This window comes from Triticum urartu, chromosome 4 (assembly GCF_003073215.2).
Source record: "Triticum urartu cultivar G1812 chromosome 4, Tu2.1, whole genome shotgun sequence".
NCBI lineage: Eukaryota > Viridiplantae > Streptophyta > Magnoliopsida > Poales > Poaceae > Triticum > Triticum urartu.
This window is the reverse complement of record NC_053025.1, coordinates 15,789,206-15,813,231: the sequence shown is the minus strand read 5'-3', so window position 1 is coordinate 15,813,231 and position 24,026 is coordinate 15,789,206. Positions and strand designations below refer to the sequence as shown.

Here is a 24,026-nt window from a genome sequence, read left to right as displayed (position 1 = left end):
GGAATTTAATTGGCGGCGTTAGATGAACTAATTAAATGCTACGGACGAGATTTACTACTAGCCTCACATGCCTGCGTACACAGATCCCCGTCAATCTCTCAGTGGAACGACCGATCCCGCCGCTACAGTAGTGTATGGTGCTACAGCACCGATGACACGTGGGGTCGGACCCGCATCAGTGACGACAGTACGACTCTACTGCACGGTGTTACTGCCTACCGTTACCCAGGAGGATCCCCATCTACGCTACTCCCCTCCGTCAAAAAATAACTGTCTCAACTTTAATACAACTTTATACTAAGTTTAATATAAAGTTGAGACGCTTATTTTGAAGCGAAGGCAGTATCAAACAAGAGTTGGTACGACATCATTTCACACGCCGTCATTAATGCGAAAAATAATTTAAAACCAAGCTTCGTATCAATTTGGAAATCAAACGGTTAATGCAATTAATTAGTCTGATCACATATATGCAATTAATTAGCCTGTTGATGGTTTTTTTAGGATGCTTGTGATGGTAGGGAAGCTCAAACTCGGCGGATCGGTTCGGACCGGTGTTCGGACACAGGTTTGAAAGCCGGTCATCCAGTCGTATCTCGCAAATGTCCAACTATATTTAGCACATAACGGAGGGCTCACAAACTATTTTTTGACGGACCGGGCCTTATGTTTTTTAGTTGATGTGTTAGCAAACGATGTATCCTTATTTACGCTTCTTTTTTTGCGGAATGTCCTTATTTACGCATGAAGCAAAACCATCATGACGACAGTTCCTAAAAAACATGGAGCTAAAAATAGAGAAAGTTGTAACTGCGCTGCCATGTAGCTATACCTTTTATCTAGACCATCCATTTTTCCATCAACATTCGCGCGTACAAACTTTTTTTGTTTCTCCCAAATAAGAAAACATTTAAACCTAAAACTTTGCAGGTCAACATCGAGACTAGCATGTGCAGATTTTTTTTGAATGAAAATATATAAAATGGTAAAACTCATTCAGATTTTTATTTTGAAAATTTTCTTTTGCATAAGAAAAATCTTTATTCTTGTAGTGGTGTTACCTCCATCAGAGTTTGCTTGTCACGCTGGTATTTTGAGTGATATGCACTAACATTTTGCTAGTCAAATATGTGATCAAAATTTGATCCAAAACACAATGAAGACTAATAAACCCGGATGGAGATAGTACTTGTATGGCGTTGACCTAAAAAAATCAAAGATCAAATGTTCTCTTATTTGAAAGAAACAAAAAAGAGAAATTACTATGTAAATACAACATAGATCTTGACGCAAAATTGAATGGTCTAGATAGAATGTGTAGCTACATAGGGGTGTAGAAAATCCATACAAAAAGAGGATTTTGTTTCCATTAATATATCCATGACTGAACCACGATCATCCATTAATTAGCAACTTTAATCTATTTATATAAATCAACATATGCTAACGGGTTGACCCAACAATTTTGAGACCCATTACAATAGCATGATCTAGACATGACCCGACGACCATCGAGCATGGAGCCAGGCACCATGGTGCCCCAATACATGTGTTCTTCTATGTCCAAATTGAAAATCATTGCACGGTGTAGTAGTACATCTACATCCTATTGTAAATCGAAATTGGGATGTCACCTGGGATCCTTCCTTTTCACCTATATAGGTCTCCTCTTTTTTTGCGCACACTATATGGGTCTCCTCATAATTAATAAGCTCAAAAAAATGACATGATACAAAGAATTGAGAGAATAATTGCCGGCTCTTCTTTCATATGATGAAAGACTACAACTAATCAAGTCTGTCTTTTCTTCCCTTTCTACTTATTTCATTTGCTGCGTTGCTCTACCTGTGGTTGCAGTGGATCAGGTCAACAAATACCTAAGGGGGTGTTTGGTTCGCTGCATTGCATGTGGCTCGCACCCACCATGCAAAAGTCGCTTGTTTGGTGTACTGCATGGGCTTTTGAGCCTGGCCCGGTGAATGCAAAATTAGGCCTCTCAGCCAGGCTGAGGGAAACGCAAGTTTCCTGCGTAGCTCGCGTGCAGGCTCGCTGCCTCGCTCATTCCCTTCTTATCCCCTTCTTCCGTCCAGCGCCGCCGCCGTCCTAGGCCTAGCGCCGCCGCTGTCCTTGTTCATCTCCCGCCAAGCTCCGTCGTCGTCCTCGACCAAGCTCCACCGCCGTCCTCGACCAAGCTTCGCCGCCTCCATCCTCGACCAAACGGCGCCGCTGCCCTCGACCACGCAGCACCGCCGGATCTTGCCGCCTCGCGTGGCCGCACGCCGGATCCTGGCACCTCGCGCCGCCGCAGGCCGGATCCTGGCGCCTCGCGCTGCCGCAGGCCGGATCTCGCCATATGGAGCCGCCGCCACGCCATCTCCAAGCGCCGGCGTTGCCCTTGTCCAAGCTCTGCCGCTAGCCTCTTCAAGTGTCGCAGTTCTTGACTGCCCTCGTCAAGTGCCGTCGCGATTTGGTCCAAGCGTTGTCGCCGGTCTCGTCAAGCACCATCTACGCCATCTGGAGTTCATCTCATACATCCATATCATGCAAAGTTCACCAAACACCATCTAGGCTCATCCTTGCATCAGTCCAACCAGGCTACACTCACCCAGCATCCTTCATGCGATGCAGCCTAAAACTACCCAAGGAACCAAACACGCCCTAAGGCTTTGTTAATGGATGACATTTGGCTCCAAAAATATTGGCCCGACGCTTATTGCTTGGAACATAGTTTGCAAACACAAAGGCATGTGGTCTAGGAGTTTTAGAAATTGCTTCCCAAGATAAAGCTCTGCTTATGAAGAGCCTACACAAATTCTATAACAGAGAAGACATGCCTTTGGTTCATCTGATGTGGGAAACATGTATATTATTCAACTCCACCATCGCCATGGAAGAATGATGGTTTGTTTTGGTGGAAGCTCACTTGAAATTAATTCTACTTTACAAGGAGGAGGCAATTTGAATCGTTGGAATGGGTCAATCTGTCTTGTTCTGGGATCATAAATGGATAGGAAAACCTTTAGCACAACAATTCCCAAAACTTTACTCTTTTGTGAAAAATAAAATGTCTCTCTGGCCAATGTGTTGGTCACTCAAAAATTTTAGCTGAAGAATCCACAGAGGCACATACCTCTGTCAAATCAGGCATTTCTGCAATTCAATGTGTTTGATGATGATTGCCCAAGTTAACCCATCCTCGCCTATAGACACTTGGTCCAAAAATTGGAAGCCTTGAAACTTCTCTCCCAACAATATGCATAAGAATATGATGGGGCAATCAGAAGCAAGTTTCCTTTTCAAATGGTTATGGAAATGTGATGGCAGAATTAGACATGAAATATTCTTTTAGGTTGCCATACATGACATAATTAATACCAGGGGGCTGCTCAAAGGTAGATCCTTCCCCATGGAAGCTTGTGATTGTCTGATATGGAATGAATCTTCTGAAGAATCTACCTTGCATCTCCTCTGGGACCTTTGTTCAATCTTTCTAGGAGTCTATTGCCCCCAAACAAATAAAGAGGCATTTCTTTCTTTGATGAAGTGGTAGTACTTTTGCAACAAGCTCTTCCTAAGAAAGTTGTGGGACATTCTAATTGTGAATGTTGGAACATTTGGATGCAAAGGGGTGAAAAGATTTTCTAGAATGAAGTCCCAGGACTAATCTCTTGGAGACATAGATTGGAACAAGATCTTCTCCCGCTTAAGCGTAGAACGAAAGCAAAGAATATAGACTACCTTGATTAGTGAATTGCATCCCTGATTTAATTTCAGCTAGTTTTCTTCTATTATATTATTGGTCATGTTAGAAAACACTAGAGTGGGATGTTGGGCTTGTTTCCATTTTATGTAAATAACTTTATTATATTGATTACTAGAAAATTGTTCTATGGTTACGGGGTAAAAGCCGGTTATATAGTATGAAGTGGAAGAAGTAAGACTGATGGCGTATGTACCCCATCTCGAAACTCTCGTTTCACCTTCCACTCGGGTCGTCTAGCACCTGTAGATGGGTAATCTTCTCCTTTGTTCCTACCAGCACATAGAAGAAAAACAATGATAGTTAGGCAAGTATAAATAATAACACTCTGAAATCAAAAGAAACCTACATATGACGTACATACCAGTGCGCGGGGGAGCAGCATGTTAAGATATGACATATAAGGCTACGGGGCCCTTGTGCACGGTCATTTATGCTGCACCGATCGAATGCACGTGACCAGGTGCGATTACTGATATGGTACTGTGCAAAACGGTGCTCTATCGGACGGTAGTAGACAATAGTATTGGCCTGGACGGTAGGAAATGCCTTGGAAGATACACAAGTATTTCTTGGTCCCATGAATATAGTGTTTTCTCCTATGTCTGTTACCGGGATAAATTTCCCCAAGACAAGGTCGGCGAGCCTATAGACAGTAATATGGGATAGGAAATCGTTGTCATGGCTAACCGCACTAAGATCTCCGAGCCATGCTCTACCAGATCGCTCGAGTAGAGGCGTTGTTTGTCTTCCGGGCATGTGAAGATCAGTTTTGGTGTGGCTCGAGCTCGATGGTGGTGTGCCGCGTCCATCTCGAAGATCATTGGTGCACCGATCACGTTGATTGCCGCGATATCAACTGCGTATAGCTTGCCGTGTAATGAGACCGGATACGACCACCCTGGGCATTCCAAACCTAGCATCGTCCATTGCGTCTCCAGGGAGGTAGCCACGGCCACACCCTCAAACTTATTGAAGGTAAGCAAGACGGTGACGACTCCCGCGGCAAAGGAAGCAGATGTAGAGATGAATCGCATCCGCTGGAGCGACCGGTTTGTCCCCTCGGGCATTTGTGTGGCGAGAGTGGTGAGAGATGGAAGGTCAATAATGTCACGGGTGAAAGGGTGGAGGAGACGGATGGCCGCGTCCTTGTCCCTCTGCAGGAGGAGGAGGCCATGGACCGAATCGAGAATGCAGTGGCTCCTGAACAGCGGGAGGCAGACGCGGACGAAGACGCCCGAGTCTAGGTTGAAGAACCGGATGTAGCCACCCAGCTCCGGGTGTCCGGGGTAGAGGCCACGGTGCTCCGGGAACAACATCCAGCGGCGCGGGTGGAAGCGGGGATCGACCACCCCATGGCCGCGCGGGGAGAGCGTCTCCGATCGCCAGTGCGCGCAGACGGCGGAAGCGGACGTAGTCCAATAGATCTCCGGCTAGCACGCCCGACGCGACGAGGCGTACCAAATCTCCATGCAGCGAGTCCCAGGTCGGCCTGGAATATGCGCCGGAGCCGGCGTCGCGCGCTGCGAGGCACCGGGTTGCGCGCCGGAGGCGGGGAAGGAGATACGCATCTTCGTTTCTCAGCTGGGAAGGTGGTGCCATGCATCACGTAGTTGTTGACTGTCGCCGGGAGATGTGGTTTCGGAAACGAAGCCGGGTCGTGAGTTTGAGAGGCGATGCAAACTTGATTTGTTTCGGAGTATAATGAATCGAGTACTTAATTACCGCTGCCTTGTGCCACGAGGAAACTAATAATGGTTATGTTGTCGGATTGTACGAATCTGATGCGTGCAAGATAAGGATTCGAATGGAGTTTTTTTTTAGGAAAGGCCATCATAACTAGTTTTATTGACTTAGGGCTAGGTTTGTTTTGGGCCTAATCTGGCCTGCCAATCCCTTCGAGTTGGGCCCCAATGACAGAAACTAGAAGATGCGTTGCCGAACGATTTTCATGTCGCCACCTGAAGCGAGAAGCTACCTGAGAAGCTGAATCTAGAAAGTTTTAGATAAGCTAGGCAGTTTCAGAACAGGCCCTAAAACTTCTTAGATCCAGCTTCTCGCATGACTTCTCGCTTCAGGTGGCGACTCAAAAGCGTTCGGCTGCCTCGTAGCTTCTCCCAGCGCCATTTTTATCTGGCAGCCCAGCTAGGGGACTGCTGGCCTGTCTGTTGCCACCTTGGGCCGGCTGAAAGCAGCCCATATTGGCGTGAACGAGGAGGAGCCGGTGCGTGCGGTACCCTTTTATGAGCGAGGAGGAGCGAGGGATTGAACCGTTTTCTTTGGTGGTGGCATTATGGCCGTAAATATGTCCCAACTCCAGATTCTTGTAAACATGGAGCTGCGTTTCCCTAGCTTCAGAAAATTACACTGCAGCTCAAGATGGCTTCATGAAGTTTAGCTTCTTGGAGTTGAGGCGTTCGGGCTGAAACCAGGCTGAGAAGTTGTGAAGTTTGGAGTTGGAGGACATTAGAACAGGTCTTTAGAGAAGCTGGGCAGTTTCAGAATAGGCCCTTAATTGTTCGTTGCGTGATGCCTTCGCTCATTTCACGTCCGGTTACTGTTTCGGTCGGCCAAGTCTGGTTTTCTACCTTTTTATTGTTTGTTTCTTATGTTTTTTCTTTGTTTTTTTGTTGGTTTTTTTTGTTTTTTCTTTTGTCTTGGTTATGTTTTCAGTTTTATTTGTTTTTGATGGTTTTGTCGGTTTTCCTTTTTTATACCTTAACTTTCATTTTCTGTTTCTTGCTTTCTTGCTTTTTTGTTTCTTTGATTTTCTTTTTGTTTTTACTGGTTTTCTTAGATCTTTTGTTTTTTAAACATTTCTTTTTTTCTTTTCTTTTTTCAACACATGTCTGCTTTTTCATATGAGTTGTCTATTTTTTGTTTACAAGTAAAACATTTCTATACACATTTAATATTTAAAAATACATGTTTAACATTTAAAAAATGTTTTTTGAATATATTTTTCAAATACTCACTTCATCCCATATTAGTTATCGCTGAAATGAATGTATCAAGATGTATTTTAGTGCTAGATACATCCGTTTGGACTATTAATAATATCAAATGGAGGGAGTACATATTAAACTCTTTTTTTCAAATACATGTTGAAACATTTTTCTAATGAGAAAAGAATAATAATGTGAAGAAAAAGGTAAATGGAAAAATTAAAAATACGCATGAAGGCAGCATGAGGCGACATTTTTACTTGCCGGGCCGGCCCTGTTTGGGCTCCCTGTAGGCGAGCCCTGCGTTGGTGTCGCTGCGGGCGGCACATGGCGAGAGCAACTAGTTAACGAACGCTCCTTCGGGAGCCTCATAACGATCAGCTCCACTTGGCGTGCTCTCAGCCATTCGCCATGTGTCGCGCTCTGGACGCTCCCTCCGTATTTGTTTTTTTATTTTTCCGCACGCGTTTTCGGCTTTTTAAACGGATTTTATTCGGGTTTTTTTCGACGTTTTGGTTTTCCCCCGGTCTTCCTTAGCTTTTCGATAAAAAAATTGAAAAAAAATTACGCGAAAAAAACACATTTTCTTTTTTTTCCTTTCGCGAAAGTCACGGTTTTTTTCCGCGAAAGTCACGACCGTGCCTTCCGGAAATGGAAAAAAAACGCGTTTTTTGTTTTTTTTTCTTTCGCGAGAGTCACGGTTTTGCTTCCGCGAGAGGTACGGTTGTGCTTCCGCGAGAGTCACGGCCGTGCCTCTCGAAAAAGGGAAAAAACAAAACGCGTTTTCGGTTTTTTTTCTTTCGCGAGAGTCACGGTTTTGCTTCCACGAGAGGCACGGTTGTGCTTTCGCGAGAGTCACGGCCGTGCCTCTCAGAAAGAGAAAAAATACGTGTTTTCTGTTTTTTCTTTCGCGAGAGTCACGGTTTTGTTTCCACGAGAGTCACGGCCGTGCCTCTCAGAAACGAAAAAAAATATGTTTTCTGTTTTTTTGTTCTTCCACTAGAGTCACGGTTTTACTTCCCCGAAAGGCACGGGCGTGATTTTCGCTAGAGGCACGGGCGTGCCTCTTTTGGAAAGGAAAAAAACCGTGCTCCCGGTTTCGGTCTTTTCGCCCGGTTTTTTTTCGTAAAAAAAAGTTCGTTAAAATCTATCAACATGGTATCTAGTTTTAAATATCTCGACGCGAGGAATTCAATAGTGAAAACGGTTCAAGATTTGGACGCATGGTTTAAAAAATAAAACGTTTTGAATAAACGGATCTACGAAAAAAGGAAAAACTTGCAGGTTGCGACAAGTGGCATGCTGCATGTGCACCACCTGACGCGACCTGAAAAAGTGAAGTGTTCTTTATAACGAGTACTCCTTAATTAGTGATTTCGGCACATGGCCGCGCCCGACGAGTTTTCGCACGCGACGTTATTGATTGGATGGGCCGGTCAATTTTCAGCTGGCGTACACACTGTTTTTGTGATCCTTCGAGTAGGTTCCTTCTGGTTTTTACCGGTTTTAGGAACCTTTCAGGCTTTGTTTTTCTGCTTTTTTTCTGTTTCATTCGGGTTTTGTCTTTTTATTGTTCTTCTTTTCTTTCTGAAATAGTTTCCTTTTTTTCAAATATTCAGAAATTCCAAGACAATTCAGGAAGTTCAAATGTTCACTTTTTCAAAAAAATATTCTAGAATTTTTAAAAAATGTTCGTGTTTCATATTTTGTTTGGAATTTCAGAAAATGCTCCTTTTTCCAAAATTTGTTCACAAATTCAATAAATGTTCGTGTTTCATATTTTGGTTTTACAAATACGCTCATGATTTTTCAAGAAAGTTAACATTTAAAAAATTTGTTCAGAAGTTCAAAAATAAAGTGGTTTTAAATTTTTTCCAAAAATAAAAAAAATCACTTTTCAAAAAGTGTTCGACATATCGGAATATTTGCACATTTTAAAAAGTTCTATGTTTCAAAAAGAACTTGATACAGTAAATCACTACAAGAACACGGACCTACAGTAATTTGCTAAAGTATGTGGGAGATACAGTAACCGGGGATCATCAACGTTAGATACCTCCTCAACTGACGCTACAACGTGTATGGGCGGGCCATCAAGACACCTCATGTGTGCTGCATCCACCTATCGGCGCAAAAGTGTGAAATAGGAGTGTTCCCCAACGGCGTATTCAACCAATCCATTCTTAACATCATGTCATAGGCAACCAGTGGCTTCCACTCCTTGCTCTTAGCATTATTTCAAGTAGTTTTGGGCCTAAGCACCGGGCTAAAGGCCAGGCTAGGTCAACCCTAGGGTGAAACACTGTGGTCCCTTCTCTTTTTTTTGAAAAGTCCAAAGGCAATATATTTACTAGCACAAACCTTTACAAAAACACCCTTACAAAAATTGAAAATTGCATACAAATCCTTGAAGGTACCCAAGTCCTCTTCCTCCTACATCAACGGGGGGCACACCATGAGCAAAACTGACTGTCGTCTCTGGGTTTCTCAACAAATCAAACTTATTTAAACCCAGGAGTTTGTAGAAGCAGTTCCCGGGAAGTCATCAATGTAGACCAGAAGAAGCCGACGATGGCGATCTTTGTAGGAAATTGGCGCCTCATAGAAGAAAACGACGGAGAGAGAAGACCCCAGTTGCAGCCAGACGGAATCGGGGAACACAAACCTTCCACGCACTCTGACGAGGTCAAGGCTGGCCAATCTTCGTCGGTCGGAACTAGAGCAGGAGGACCAAGATGTAAAACCATGTTGTCCGCTTCGCAAGACAACATGACCTAGACAAACCTACGAAATATGAGGACACACCAGCATCACTGGAACAAGGGCGTGGCGGGGAGACCTTGTTCCATGCCAACGGGACACCATCATCACGCCACCTCCAAACGGAAACTTATCTAGTGCTCCAAGAGGAGGAAACTATGGCTCCCACCAGTAGATTCGGGTCTCGTCACACACTCCCACCAATAGAGCCGGTGGCGGTGGAGGAGGTCAGCGCACCAGTGGAGGAGGATGAGGACCACCCTAGATCTCATATGGCAGGGCCTGCGTGTGTCTCTTGTCATGCTAGCCATACGCTTGCGTATTGCTGTTCACGGAAGAAATTCAACCACACCATTAGTTCCATGTGTTGCCACGGAACAATAAGCAAAGTATGTGTGCATTGGTTATTCCATTTTGTCAATCAAGCGCCCCAAATGTTTAGTATTTCACAAGCACGAACATATTTCTTTTGCTCACTAACTCTCAGCCACCATACCCCCCAAAAAAAAACTCTATACTGTTAGGAAAGGTATCATTTGTGCAGGCTCCTAAAATCTCTCATCCCCTTTCTACCATCGCCACGTTCTGCCACACTATCCTGCTCGTCGGCGTTGATGCAGAACAGATCATAGGAAAAAACCACTGAGGACGTCGCACAACAATTAGCTAGTAATAGTAACGGCTTAGATCAAAGCGATGAACTGACGAAAGCAACCATGCATGCATGTCCCGTACTCGAGTCCCAACCTAGCGCAGTTATCAGTGTTAGGTGTCAGTGTGTACCGCCTGGCCCTGATCCTGCTATCCATGTACTCATTCCCATGCGTTAGGATTGTAGCAAGCCATGTCGTCCTTGCCTCCTTGGGCTCCGGCCGCTGGCTGCAGGAGAGCGAGCCTTGTCCCATGCAGCCAAGAGCATCTCCAATATAAAATGTAAATTTGAAGATGTACTCTCTTCGTTTTTTTAATCTGCATATAAGATTTGATTAAAATCAAATTTTGTAAAGTTTGACCAACTTTGTGGAAAGAAATATCAACATCCATAATACTAAAGCTATATGGTATGGAAATTAATTTCATGATGCATCTAACAATATTGATTTCATATTCTGAATCTTGACATTTTTTTCATATTCTGAATCTTGATATTTTTTTTGCATCTACATCGTCTACTGGAGAAGTGTTCTGGACCTCGAAGATGCAAAAGTTTGTTATTTTTGCATCCATATTATCAGATGCTCCTATGTCAGCACAGTACTAGCCTATGTCACTTGTCAGCACAGTACTAGTAGCAAATCAAATCAGCAGGTCGCCATGCATCGTCAGCCATCGCTGCCTCTCGCAGCTCTTCGTAGCGAGGTTCAAGGCCAGGATCAGCAGCCATGCAGACGTACGGAACCTCAAAATGCGCGTCTCGACAGCAGCGGCAGCTCAAGAGAAAAGATAAAGCGAGCAAAGAGACGATGCGGCTCCTCCTCCTTGTGTCTGCCTGCAAAAGAAGTGGCGCGGCCAACCATGAAATCACCTAGCAGTGACGACGTTGCCCGGTTATCAAGGTGCATGTGGGTGAGATGGGTCTAGCGGCACTCTGCTACCTCTTGCCATTCCATGCACCCTGCTCCCATTTCTGCGTGAAAAGAACCTCACCTACACCTACACGAACGTTTGCACTGCACCCCAGCATCTCGAATTCCGGAGTATTGTGATTGATCGTTGATGGTTGTTACTAGGAGTACACACATGTAAGTGTGTGCAGAGAGTGGTGTCAGTCACTTGTTAGTACTCCTTTGAGTCCTTTGAAAGCATGCAAACATACGGCCCAATTATTAAACATCATCGGGAAGACTGAAAGCTAATAGTAGGAGTAGAATCGAAATGTGCATGCCAGGAATCTTTGAGCTTTACTCTCTGTGTGAGTGAAGTGAGTAGTGATAGCAGGCTCAGCTTGGAGTTGGAGTGCTCCTTTTAACACCATTAACCCCTCCTCCAAAGAAGAAAAAGAAAAAGAACAAAACCTCATCAAGAGAGGAGAACAAAGCACTTTGGCCAAAGCAACCACGGTGCCATGGAGTGTGCACCATGCATCTTCCTCTACCCCTCTGTATCTACTACTAATACATGAATGAATACTTATAACTATATAACTGCCCTCCACCATCATGAGCACCACCACATGCATGCATGGCTCTTAGCCATGGAACCTTCCATTCCACCTCAATGTTTGTGTGCTCTGCTCGCTCGTTGAGCCTCTCAGCATTGATCGACGGTTTTCGTGATTGCTCCTGTCCTGCCTTACACTCTCCTTGCCGGTGCGTCTCCCCATCTGGCTCTCCTGAAAAAGCAAACACATCATGGTTTTGGTTAGCCACATGCACAAGAGGCAAAACAAGCCGGTGAATCGAGGTAAGTCTGCATGGCCATGATGCTTGATGCAGGGGACCAGCCAGAGGATCCTTCCATATTTTTTTATCTAAATAACTGAGTAGGTGCATGCTATATGGCTCTGCATTATTAGCATTAGCAGTTATATTTTTGTCTACTTTGTAGTATGGAGAGTTTTTACAGTACAAAGTGTGGTTATACGTTAGAAGTTCTATACTTTCTTTGTATCAAAATATAAGACGTTTTTGCAGTTCAAATCTGGTACAGAGGTAGCACTAGTCTACTAGAGAAGTAAACTAAGCACGAGCGCAGTTTTAGGAAGAAAGAACGACCAGAGATGACACGAGTAACAATACCTATTGTGAATCGGATCGGGCCCGTTCGGCACCTTCCTCTTGCTGTTCTTGTATGGATCCTCCAATGCAGCTCCCTCCGAAGGTGGCGTCGTTGCAGCGGCAGCGACGGGAGGAGCCGCAGCTAGGGTGGCAGCCTGTGGCGCGGCAGCAGCCGGACCAGGAGCACCCGTGCCACCAACTGCCCCAGTCCTGATGCCGTTCGCCATCGTCGCCGACAAGAGCACGGCGCAGACGAGCAAGGCCAGGCCACTGATCCGGCATCGACCAGCAGCAATGCCGCCCATGGCGCGCTCTGGCTGGACTTCTTCTTGCTTCTGCGGGCTGCAAGCTAGATCAGGTGACTGATCAGTGATCAGTGATCAGTTCACCACAGCCTGAATTCTCTCGTGCCTAGCTAGCTAGCTTGCTTCGCACAAGTACCACGACGTCTCCTCCGCCTGGTGCTGAAGAGGAGGTGATGGAGTTGGAGCTCCTCTGTTCGGAGCAGTGAGCAGAGGAGAGTGACAAGTGGCCGGCGATTGGAAGAAGAGAGAGTGAGTGTGTGATACTATGGTCCTAGCTGCCGATAATAGTATGGTCTTCTACTCTATCTGGTGTACATATATATATATGGGAAATCTGTTCTTGTGTCTCTATCTGGCGTAGTTTTAGCTTTGATCGATCCCCTGACGTTGATGTGCAGCAGATAGAGATGTGGCGAGGCTCTGGTTTCCCTTTGTTGCTTGGCTCGAAAAAAGCAGCAGAGAAATCAGCAACACACAGACACAGCAGGTCTAGTCGTGATCAGCCTACGTATAAATAGCAGAATTCAGCTGCGCGCCCGAGGAGGACAGGGAGGTTCCAAACTGGGTAGAGTAGATTATCTATCTAGCCATGCATGCAGGGCCCTACTGCTCCACTTAGCATGCACTATCAGATTGATTGATACTACTATGGTTGCTTTAGCAAGGATGATTCTTGGAGCGAGTATGGTATGGTTCCAATGATTCCACCGCATATGGGTTTGGTCGATCGACGGCGACATGTGATGTGAGCCAAGCTCGTCGTATCAGCGAGCAGGGGAGCCGGCCGGAGGTGGTGGTCATGAGGTAGGTCATTCCCTTTGCTTCTTCCCCGGCCGGCGGCTTTGGGTTTGGGTTTCCGTTCCTGGTTAATTTGGGATGGAAAGCGACCATGTGATACTCCCGGGGCCCTACGGTTTCTGCCGCTTTTAGTAGTGAGTTGGGTTTCCCGATCGAAGAGGACCCATCGCTGTCGCCGGCTGCCTCCTGGTTGGGCTGGGTTGGGACTCTCGGCCAATGGCCATGGCGCATCGCTGTCCCGGCCCTGGAATCATAGCATAGCTGCCTCCTGGCCTGCTCTCTCGGTTCCGGCGACCGAGCTTTTCCGGCTTTTGAGACAGGCCGGCCAGATCTCAGGTTGGAGCCATGCCTGCCGTCGTCGCCCGCCATGGATATCGATCGCTATCTCCTGGAATATCCTGCCGCGGCGCAGAGACAGGATGGAGGAATGTTTTTTGTTTGTAGGGGATCTTTTGACCGGACGGCCCCTTCCCTTGGACCGTGGAGTTCGCCGCGTGCTGCAATGAGTGGTGCCACCGGGATGCCACGCCGTCGCCGGGCCAGCCGAGGGGTGCGTGCTACCGCGCTGTGGATTTGTGATTGGAGTAGCTTGTATGCGACTGAGCGGGCGAGGCAGTCGCGGCGATTCGCCCAGACGTTGCGCGTAGGTGGCAGCAGGTTGTGTGTGCGTGCTTTTTCGTCTTTTTTGCAATCGGTGACCAGCGGAGCGAGAGGACCCAGCAGGAAAATCATGGTACTCCTACATTGCATGCCATTCTCCCCTGTCATGGTTTGCTTGCCAATTGGCACATGAAGGTTTCGGCTCAGTGCCTCTCATGTTCAAAAGGATCGGAGGATACAAATCATACATTGTTTTGGAGCATCTACAAATGGACGCCTCAAAGGGGAAATACACTTTGGTTCCTGATTGTAGATACACCCTATTATGAGGATTTTTAAAAATAATTAAATAAGAAGTCAAAATAGTTCAGAAATATTTTTAGAATAAACTTGACTTACTTTTGCACTACTATATAAATTTTCACGAACAAAAAACTAACGTTGACTTCAGAGCAAAAAAGACAAAATTTATTTGCTATTATAGGTCACTATTCACACTACTTTGGCCAAAAATTGTCTTTTTTGAAAAGAAGTCAAAGCCTGATTTTCTTTTTGTGGAATTTTTCTGACAAGTACAATGAAAGGTCAAGTTTATTTCAAAAATATTTTCAGAATTTTTGACTTTTCGTTGAATTACTAAATTGTTTTCCATATAGGGTGTAGATACACCCATAGACCAAAAGTTCTCCTTGCCTCAAAGCCCCCTTCATACGCCTCATATGCCCGGTGACCAGTTAGAAAAACCCAACCCAGACGGACGCCTCAAACCGGCTTGAAACGTCCGGAATGAACGGCACCCCTCATATCTAGTCCAAATATGAGACGGATATGTGGAGGCTCGGGCGCGATGGGATGCGTCTGCCACGTCAGACCTGGCCCACGCTGGCCCAACTGACACCACATATATTCGTCCCCATCCCCTCCCCGGACCAAATCCTAGCCACCCCACTCCACTCCACTCTGCTACCCAAGCTCCCATCCAGCGATCTCCGGCATGGAGGGCAACGGATCCGACGACGACCAGTACAGATCCGTCGACTAGGATGTCGTCATGTGCGGGTTGGAGGAGGCAATGGCCATCAGCATTGCACTCCGCCGCTCCCGGGAGGACAAGCCCTACCGACGGCGGGCACTGTTCAGCGTGAGCCGATTGCGTCGGCGCATCAGGCACTCGGATCCTTCGGGGCTGGATCATCGCCCCCCCGAGAGCCTTCCAATCTTTCTTTCCCCATCATCAATCCGTCGGAGCATGAGTCACACAAGGACCGGCGTGCCTGCCATGGGAAGAAGAGGATGGAGGCGGCTGATGCGGCTGCGCGGGTGGCCGCAGAGGAGGAAGCCATCCGCACACGCATTGTAAAGATGTGGCAGCGAAGGAACACACACGCCCTTGCCACGAGTATAATTGAGCGGTTCGTACCATGGTTGGACTGCCTCCCAAGGAGGAGAGGGAGGACAATGACGGGTCGGATGATACGTGATACGTCCCCAATGTATCCACTTTTCCAAACACTTTTGCCCTTGTTTTGGACTCCAACTTGCATAATTTGAATGGAACTAACCCGGACTGACGCTGTTTTCAGCAGAACTACCATGGTGTTATTTATGTGCAAGAGCAAACGTTCTCGGAATGACCTGAAACTTCACGGAGACACTTTTCAGAAAATAAGAAAAATACCTGCCAAAGATGAAGGCCAGTTGGCCCACCACCTTGCCACGAGGGTGGGGGGCGCGCCCCCTACCTTGTGGGCCCCCTGTTGCCTCTCTGACTCCAACTCCACCTTCATATATTGAGTTTCGATGAGGAAAAAATCAGGTAGAAGAAATCATCACGTTTTACGATACGGAGCCGCCGCCAAGCCCTAAAACCTCTCGGGAGGGCTGATCTGGAGTCTGTTCGGGGCTCCGGAGAGGGGAATTTTTCGCCATCGTCATTGTCGGAGTCAAAACCGGGATCTCGGGTAGTGTTGGGGAACGTAGCAGAAATTCAAAATTTTCCTACGTGTCACCAAGATCTATCTATGGAGAAACCAGCAACGAGGGGAAGGAGAGTGCATCTACATACCCTTGTAGATCGCTATGCGGAAGCGTTCAATAGAACGGGATTGAAGGAGTCGTACTCGTCGTGATCCAAATCACCGGAGATCTTAGTGCCGAACGGACGGCACCTCCGCGTTCAACACACGTACAGCCCGGTGACGTCTCCCATGCCTTGATCCAGCAAGGAGAGAGGGAGAGGTTGAGGAAGACTCCATCCAGCAGCAGCACAACGGCGTGGTGGTGATGGAGGAGCATGGTGATCCAGCAGGGCTTCGCCAAGCACTGCAAGATATGAGGAGAAAGAGAGGGATAGGGCTGCGCCAAGAAAGAGAGATCGAATCGCGTGTCTTGGGCAGCCCACAACCCCACTATTTATAGGAGGAGGGGAGGAGGGTGCGCCCCCTCTAGGGTTCCCACCCCTAGGGGGGGCGGCAGCCCTAGATGGGAAAGGGGGGCAGCCAAGAGGGGGAGAGAGGGGGAGGCGCACCAGGGTGGGCCTTAGGGCCCATCTGCCCTAGGGTTTGCCCCCTTCCCACTCCCTTGCGCCTTGGGCCCTTGTGGGGGGGCGCACCAGCCCACCTGGGGCTGGTCCCCTCCCACACTTGGCCCATGCAGCCCTCCGGGGCTTGTGGCCCCACTTGGTGGACCCCCGGGACCCTCCCGGTGGTCCCGGCACGTTACCGATAAAACCCGAAACTTTTCCGGTGACCAAAAAAAACTTCCCATATATAAATCTTTACCTCCGGACCATTCCGGAACTCCTCGTGACGTTCGGGATCTCATCCGGGACTCCGAACATCATTCGGTAACCACATACAAACTTCCTTTATAACCCTAGCGTCATCGAACCTTAAGTGTGTAGACCCTACGGGTTCGGGAACCATGCAGACATGACCGAGACGCTCTCCGGTCAATAACCAACAGCGGGATCTGGATACCCATGTTGGCTCCCACATGCTCCACGATGATCTCATCAGATGAACCACGATGTCAAGGACTTAATCAATCCCGTATACAATTCCCTTTGTCCACCGGTATGATACTTGCCCGAGATTCGATCGTCGGTATCCCGATACCTTGTTCAATCTCGTTACCGACAAGTCTCTTTACTCGTTCCGTAACACATCATCCCGTGATCAACTCCTTGATCACATTGTGCACATTATGATGATGTCCTACCGAGTGGGCCCAGAGATAGCTCTTCGTCACACGGAGTGACAAATCCCAGTCTCGATTCGTGCCAACCCAACAGACACTTTCGGAGATACCCGTAGTGCACCTTTATAGTCACCCAGTTACGTTGTGACATTTGGCACACCCAAAGCACTCCTACGGTATCCGGGAGTTGCACAATCTCATGGTCTAAGGAAATGATACTTGACATTAGAAAAGCTTTAGCATACGAACTACATGATCTTTGTGCTAGGCTTAGGATTGGGTCTTGTCCATCACATCATTCTCCTAATGATGTGATCCCGTTATTAACGACATCCAATGTCCATGGTCAGGAAACCGTAACCATCTATTGATAAACGAGCTAGTCAACTAGAGGCTTACTAGGGACATGGTGTTGTCTATGTATCCACACATGTATCTGAGTTTCCTATCAATACAATTCTAGCATGGATAATAAACGATTATCATGAACAAGGAAATATAATAATAATCAATTTATTATTGCCTCTAGGGCATATTTCCAACAGGTAGGGGGTCCCGAACTGTGCGTCTAAGGCGGATGGTAATAGGAGGCAGGGAACATGATGTTTTACCCAGGTTCGGGCCCTCTTGATGGAGGTAAAACCCTACGTCCTGATTGATTTATTCTTGATGATATAGGTATTACAAGAGTTGATCTACCACGAGATCGGAGAGGCTAAACCCTAGAAGCTAGCCTATGGTATGATTGTATGTTTTTTGTTATGTCCTACGGACTAAAACCCTTCGGTTTATATAGACACTGGAGAGGGTTAGGGTTACACAAGGTCGGTTACAAAGGAGGAGATATCTATATCCGCACTACCTAGCTTGCGTTCCACGCCAAGTAGAGTCTCATCCTGACACGAGACGAAGTCTTCAATCTTGTATCTTCACAGTCCAACAGTCCGGCTGTCCGGAGACCCCCTAATCCAGGACTCCCTCAGTAGCCCCTGAACCAGGCTTCAATGACGATGAGTCCGGCGCGCAGTATTGTCTTCGGCATTGCAAGGCGGGTTCCTCCTCCGAATACACCACGGAAGAATTTGAATACAAGGATAGTGTCCGACCCTGCAAAATAAGTTCCACATTCCACCATAGAGAGAATAATATTTCCACAAATCTTAATCTGCTGACACATTTTGGCAACATGACATCATGCCATGGTTCGGTGATTATTCGAACCGTTTTTCTTCAACCAGCTCCACACATAACGCGAGGCGGTTTCTTGACATGTCTTGTCAAAGCAGAGATCGTGTTCCCCTAATTACGGGATTCTCATCAATACGGTCATGGGTAACCCAACCGTGTCTAGGACTCCTAGATTATAGGCAAGTCCCAAACGGCTATGGAGAGGACGCTTGATATTCACCCTCTTTATAAAGGGACAAGGCTTTTACTTTTTTTCCTCCCGTGCTCAATCGAATCCTTCCCCCGCCTCGAGTTCTAACACCCAAACCAGGTCAGGTGCTTCGGACCTTCAATCATGTCCGGATCTAGCCTTCAAGGCCGGTGGATGCCCTCCTCCGTTATGGAAGAGGATATCAAGAAGTTGAGGGAGGCCAGATACCTGACCGCTAAGGTTTCGCATCGGCTGCCTGCCCGAGGGCAGGTCGTCCCTACTCCCGAACCCAACGAGAACGTTGTGTTCATCTCCCCACTTCCTCCGAGGCCTAGGCCTCACCCTGGATCCCTTTGTTAGGGGTTTGATGTTCTATTTACGGGCTAGATTTCCACGATCTAGCCCCGGAATCCTTTCTCCACATCTCGACATTCATTGTCGTGTGTGAGGCCTTCCTCCGCATTACCCCTCACTTCGGCCTGTGCCTCAAGACCTTTGACGTGAAGCTGAAGATGGTCGAGGGGCAGTATGCAGCGTGCGGAGGCGCATTAATAAGAAAGATAGCAGGAGCTCCGTGGCCCAAAGGTTCCTTTCCAGAGGTGTCCGGATTATGGCAATAGGAGTGGTTTTACATTACAGCTCCCAGAAGTGCCAAGTGGGTGGCTGCCCCTGCTTTCCGCTCGGGCCTTCCACCACAACTGATGTCATGGATTAGCAGAGGACTGAGCTGGGGTCCAGCCAAGGACGTGCCTATACTACAGAGCCGCATTCGTGATCTCTTCGAAGGAGATTTCAGTCTGGTTACGGTGGCGCAAGTCATGCTGGTTCGTCGAGTCCAGCCTTGCAAACGTCGGCCCCTCCGCATGTGGGATTTCAACCCAGAAGGGCCACGCACTATTCAGAATTTCCTCGGCCTAACGCACGAGGAGATGTACAAATCATTGTTTGGACCCCAAATAGAGTGTCCGGATACTACCGAGGACGTGGGCCTGAACAGCAACCGTATCGCCGACCAAGTAAGTAATCCTTTAGCCGAACACACTGTCTTTTATTTACCATGACGTCATTCTGAGAAATCGCTCTTTGACCAGGACCGGCTAACAAAGGCGAAGATGATTCGGTGTTCGGCCCCCCTTCCTGAGGGTTTGGAGAATCCGGTACTGGAAAAGATGCTCGAGCTAGCACCTTGCCCGGAGCCCTCAAAGGAAGATAAAGGGGGGAATAATGAGGTCGAAAGCGGGCCCCCATCGCTACCAATTCCAACCGAGGGAATGAGCACCTCCGTGAAGGAGGATAACCAAGGAGAAGAATCCGACCTTCTCTCGCTTTGGGGAAGGAAGAGGACTGCCTCTGAAGATCCGGAAACCGAGGCTTCCAAACGGGAGAAGAAGTCTCCACTAGAGGGTCCTGCCTTGGAGGGTGCTTTTGCCGCACAAAGTCCGCGCGAGGATCAGCCCTCCAACGAGATGTAAGTAATCAAAAAGTACTTTAATAGTGGAGATATACTACCTTACCTCTGAGGAAAATAACAGAAGCGTTTATCTTGCAGTTCGGATCTTAGCCCTTCCCAGCAGAGCTCGTCTTCAGGGGATCTTCTTCAGGAGATGATGAAACGCCTCCCCCGGACTCCCCCGCTCAAGAAGTGGGCGACCTTGAAGTGTCGTCACGGAGGGCCTCTCCGGATCCGGTGAGGCCAGAAGATAATCCTATAGTCAACCAAAGTCCCCAGCGTCCGGCTCTTGAAGAGAGCAAACAAAAGAGTCCGGCACCGTCTCGTATGCGGTCGGACTTACTGAGGGAGCTGTTGGAGCGAGCGGCCATCTCAGAAGAACACCGTACGTTGATGGGTACAGTGATGGAAAGAATTTCGTCCGCTGAAAGCGGATTGCATGGAGCCTTTATGAGTCTACTGACGAGCTTTGAGGTACGTGAAATGATATACTTTTTGATAGTATCGCACATTTTTAGGTGTGCCCTGTGTAGATAGTAGCCCCTGAGACTGTGGTCGTCGTCGAGAATGGCGGCGAACAGAGGATCGTAGTCCCTGGTAATAATCATACCGCTTTATGTGCAGGTGATGGGAGCTCTGGTGGCTGGCTGGACTAATGAGTTTGCTGAACTAAAGCGGCAACTGGATGCGGCAGATGCCGACATCGAGCTTGTTAACAAGCGGCTTGATGAGGCACAGGGTAAGTAATGTTTTTCCGGTCAACGTCACATAGTAAGAGCAGCATGATGCCAGTATCTTTAATATGTTGTGACTGCAGATGGAGCTGCCGCCGTGGAGACCCTTCGGGCGGAACTTTCCCGAGCCAACGAACAAAAAAGGATTAGTAATGTGGCCGTTTTAAAGGCGGCCGAAGAGTTAAGAGCCGAGAAGGCCGCGCATTGCGAGAGCAAAAAAAAGATGGCCAAGATGGCTGTAAAGTTAAAAGACATTGCCGATCGTTGCCGGTTCCTTGAAGAAGAAAACCAAGCGAAGGCGACGGACCTCGAAAAGGCCACGATGGCGGCCAAAGACACCCGCTCTGCCATGAGGGCAAAGAAGGAAGAGTTGCGTGAAGTTGGTGATATTGTGGCTGGGAAGCCCTTTTTGCTGCGGAGGAAGTTCGGAGATCCGCGGTATGCCCCTCTGGATCGGCTGTGGAGTTCGGCAGATGCATATCTGGATTTGATGGCGAGTGCTGTCGATGCGGCCGAATACTTCCGAGATCAGAAAGATCATGAAGTGGACAAGCTATTCTGGTCGCAATTTAATGTTTCAAAGCGTCCACTTCCCTTGACTGATCGGCTAGCCGAATGGGCCGAACTCAATAGATTGTCCGGACTCGCCATGAGGTCCGTCGTAGATCATCTGTGGCCGGAAAAACCGAAGCTGAACAACTATTTCAGCTTAGTGCAACAGTTCCTTGGAGCGGTGCCGCGCATCAATGCGATGAAGAGGTCGGCGTGTATAGAGGGCTCGTGGATGGCCCTTGCCCGTGTCAAAGCATACTGGGCGGAGATGGATGCTACCACTGTTACGGCGCAGGGTTCGGCCATAGGCCGAGTGGCTGCCGAGCACTATTTCGAAGAAGTTCTCGAGGGCGCTCATTTGATAGAGGCCCAGTGCTCGAAGAATATTATGTTTGAGTGACATGTATTCCCATTGTAAACACAATGTTTTTATGAAATTTATTAAGGCTCTATTTATACTTTTGCCCGAAAGTAATATGATGCCTCCTGTGCGGCCGTTTATGTATACATGTGTATAACCTGAAAGATTGCAGTCGTCGGCTTCAGCCCCCACGCATATAATGCGGGGGTGTTCGCAGAAGACGCGTATTAACACTTAATCCAATGTCTTGGTCCTAATAAGGAGGTGATGGCGCAACGAACTAGGCAACCGAACTATAATGCTTTAACACTTTCACTTACCCATAGGAGTTTGACAGTGGGGCTACTATATAGCCCTTGGTGGCTCCGCACTCATCCGAATTCGGGGTGCATACATGCCTGGCCGGGAAACGGCCCTTCGTTAAAGCGGAGGAATTCTAACATTCCAATAGGTCATCGAGTGGTTGACCAGTCTCGCGCTATATCATGACAGTTAGTTTTCGGCTTTCTCTACTGAGGTGCTCGTCCGGATGAACCAGGTCACAATCGCAGCAGTTCTCCTGGTGCCGCCTTAGCCGATAGAGGGGAACGTAAGGCAGCAAAACACAGGAGCCAGGAAAACCCAACATTTGACCAAAGACATGATTCGGAGCTGATGCATATAAGGCCAAACTCGCGATGCCGAACACTCCCTAAGGTATTCGGTCTTTTATGGTATAAACCGGGCCTAAACAGTGCCCTTTGTAAGAATCCCCTGGTGTCCAGGAACGTGCATTATTCTGACGTGGCCACATGCAAGACGCCAGCATCCTTCTCAATTGTACTGAGAATCCGAGGGATGTGTATCAACAAGAGACAGTAAAAAAGGTTTTTGCAGGGTCTTAATCTAAAAAGAATCCTTGGAACGGGTCCCTGCTGCACGTCTGCGCCCGTGTCTCCGTTGTGCCGTATCCTGGACAGGTGTAGCACGATGGTCATTTGTAAAAGAGAGACACTTAGGTGAAAAGTTGTCATGCAAATAGGTAGGTTTAAAGAAACCATGTATAATTCAAGATGAGTAAAAATTGCCACTTGTCTACGCGCGTTGAGCCCCTTGTATTTGTAATAGGGGTGTGGCTTATCAAACCTGTGTGAGTTACATATAGCTGCGCCAGACTCGTCTAACCGTGTCCGTGGTCTTGACGACCTATCAAATGCTTTAGCTGGTGAGGCCGTTTTTAGTGTGCGGCTGCCAAGGCAGTCGCACTCTCTTCGGCGTGCAAGGATCGCTTAATATTTCCATTCACTGTAATGATGCCATGTGGACCGGGATCTTAAGCGTAAGGGAAGCATAATGCGGTATTGCATTAAAGCGAGCGAAAGCTTCGCGTCCAAGTAGTGCTTGATAGCCACTTTGGAACGGAGCAATGTGGAATGTTAAATTTTCGCTACGGAAGTTATCGGGGAAGCCGAATATAACCTCTAATAGCAGGGAGCCCGTGCAATGAGCCCCTGGGCCTGGCGTTACTCCTTTAAGGGTAGTATTGATGTGGCAAATTTTCGTTGGGTCTATCCCCATTTTGCGGATTGTGTCCTTATATATCAGGTTTAGACTGCTGCCACCGTCCATCATGACTCATGTGAAATGGTATCTGTCAATTATTGGGTCTAATACCAAGGCAGCCCATCCTGCATGCCGGATACTTGCTGAGTAATCCCGATGGTCGAAAGTGATCGGTTGAGACGACCAGTGGCAGGACTCCGCGGTGATAGGCACTTGGGCATATTTCTCTGGGAGTACCGCTTTGTTTCTCCCCTTGGTCACGTGTAACACGTTCACTGTTTTGACTTCTGGTGGAAATTTCTTTTGTTCCCCAGTGTTTTTCTTGGGAGGCTCATCCTCGTCTTCGCTTGGTATATCCTCCCCCCTGTGTATGGTGTTGAGCTTGCCGGACTGCTTGAAGACCCAACATTCTCTGTGGGTATGGTTAGCGGGTTTACCAGGGGTGCTATGGATCTGACATATTTGGTCCAGAATTTTGTTTAAGCTGGACAGTTCGTCTCTGCTGCCTTTAGAGGGCGGCTTTTGCTGACCTGGCCGAGAGCTTCTGAATCTGGCGTTTACTGCAGTGCTCTTTGGGTTGTCTTCCTTATTCCGGCGCGTATTATTTTTGCTGAGTCGTGATTTCCCATTTCCATCTCTAACTTCGGATGTACTTGGGTCGCTGGTGCTGCATCTGGCTAGCCAACTGTCCTCACCCGCACAAAAGCGGGTCATGAGGCTTGTTAATGCTACCATTGTTCTCGGCTTTTCTTGGCCGAGGTGTTTGGCAAGCCATTCGTCGCGGACGCTATACTTAAAAGCTGCCAAGGCTTCGGCATCCGGACAGTCGACTATTTGATTCTTTTTAGTAAGAAATATGTTCCAAAGCTTTCGGGCTGACTCTCCGGGTTGTTGAGTTATATGACTCAAATCGTCCGCGTCCGGAG

The 24,026-nt window shown here is 47.7% G+C and overlaps 1 protein-coding gene across 1 annotated transcript; it reads right to left on the bottom strand.

Annotated features, from left to right (window-relative positions):
- Nucleotides 1-11,347: 11,347 nt before the first annotated feature.
- LOC125553424 lies at nt 11,348-14,143 on the bottom strand. The gene is made up of 2 exons (XM_048717209.1): nt 12,204-14,143; nt 11,348-11,797 (listed from the first exon to the last, which is right to left on the bottom strand). The coding sequence occupies exons 1-2, from the start codon at nt 12,485-12,487 to the stop codon at nt 11,758-11,760; spliced, it is 324 nt and encodes a 107-aa protein (XP_048573166.1). The 5' UTR covers nt 12,488-14,143; the 3' UTR covers nt 11,348-11,757.
- Nucleotides 14,144-24,026: the final 9,883 nt, after the last annotated feature.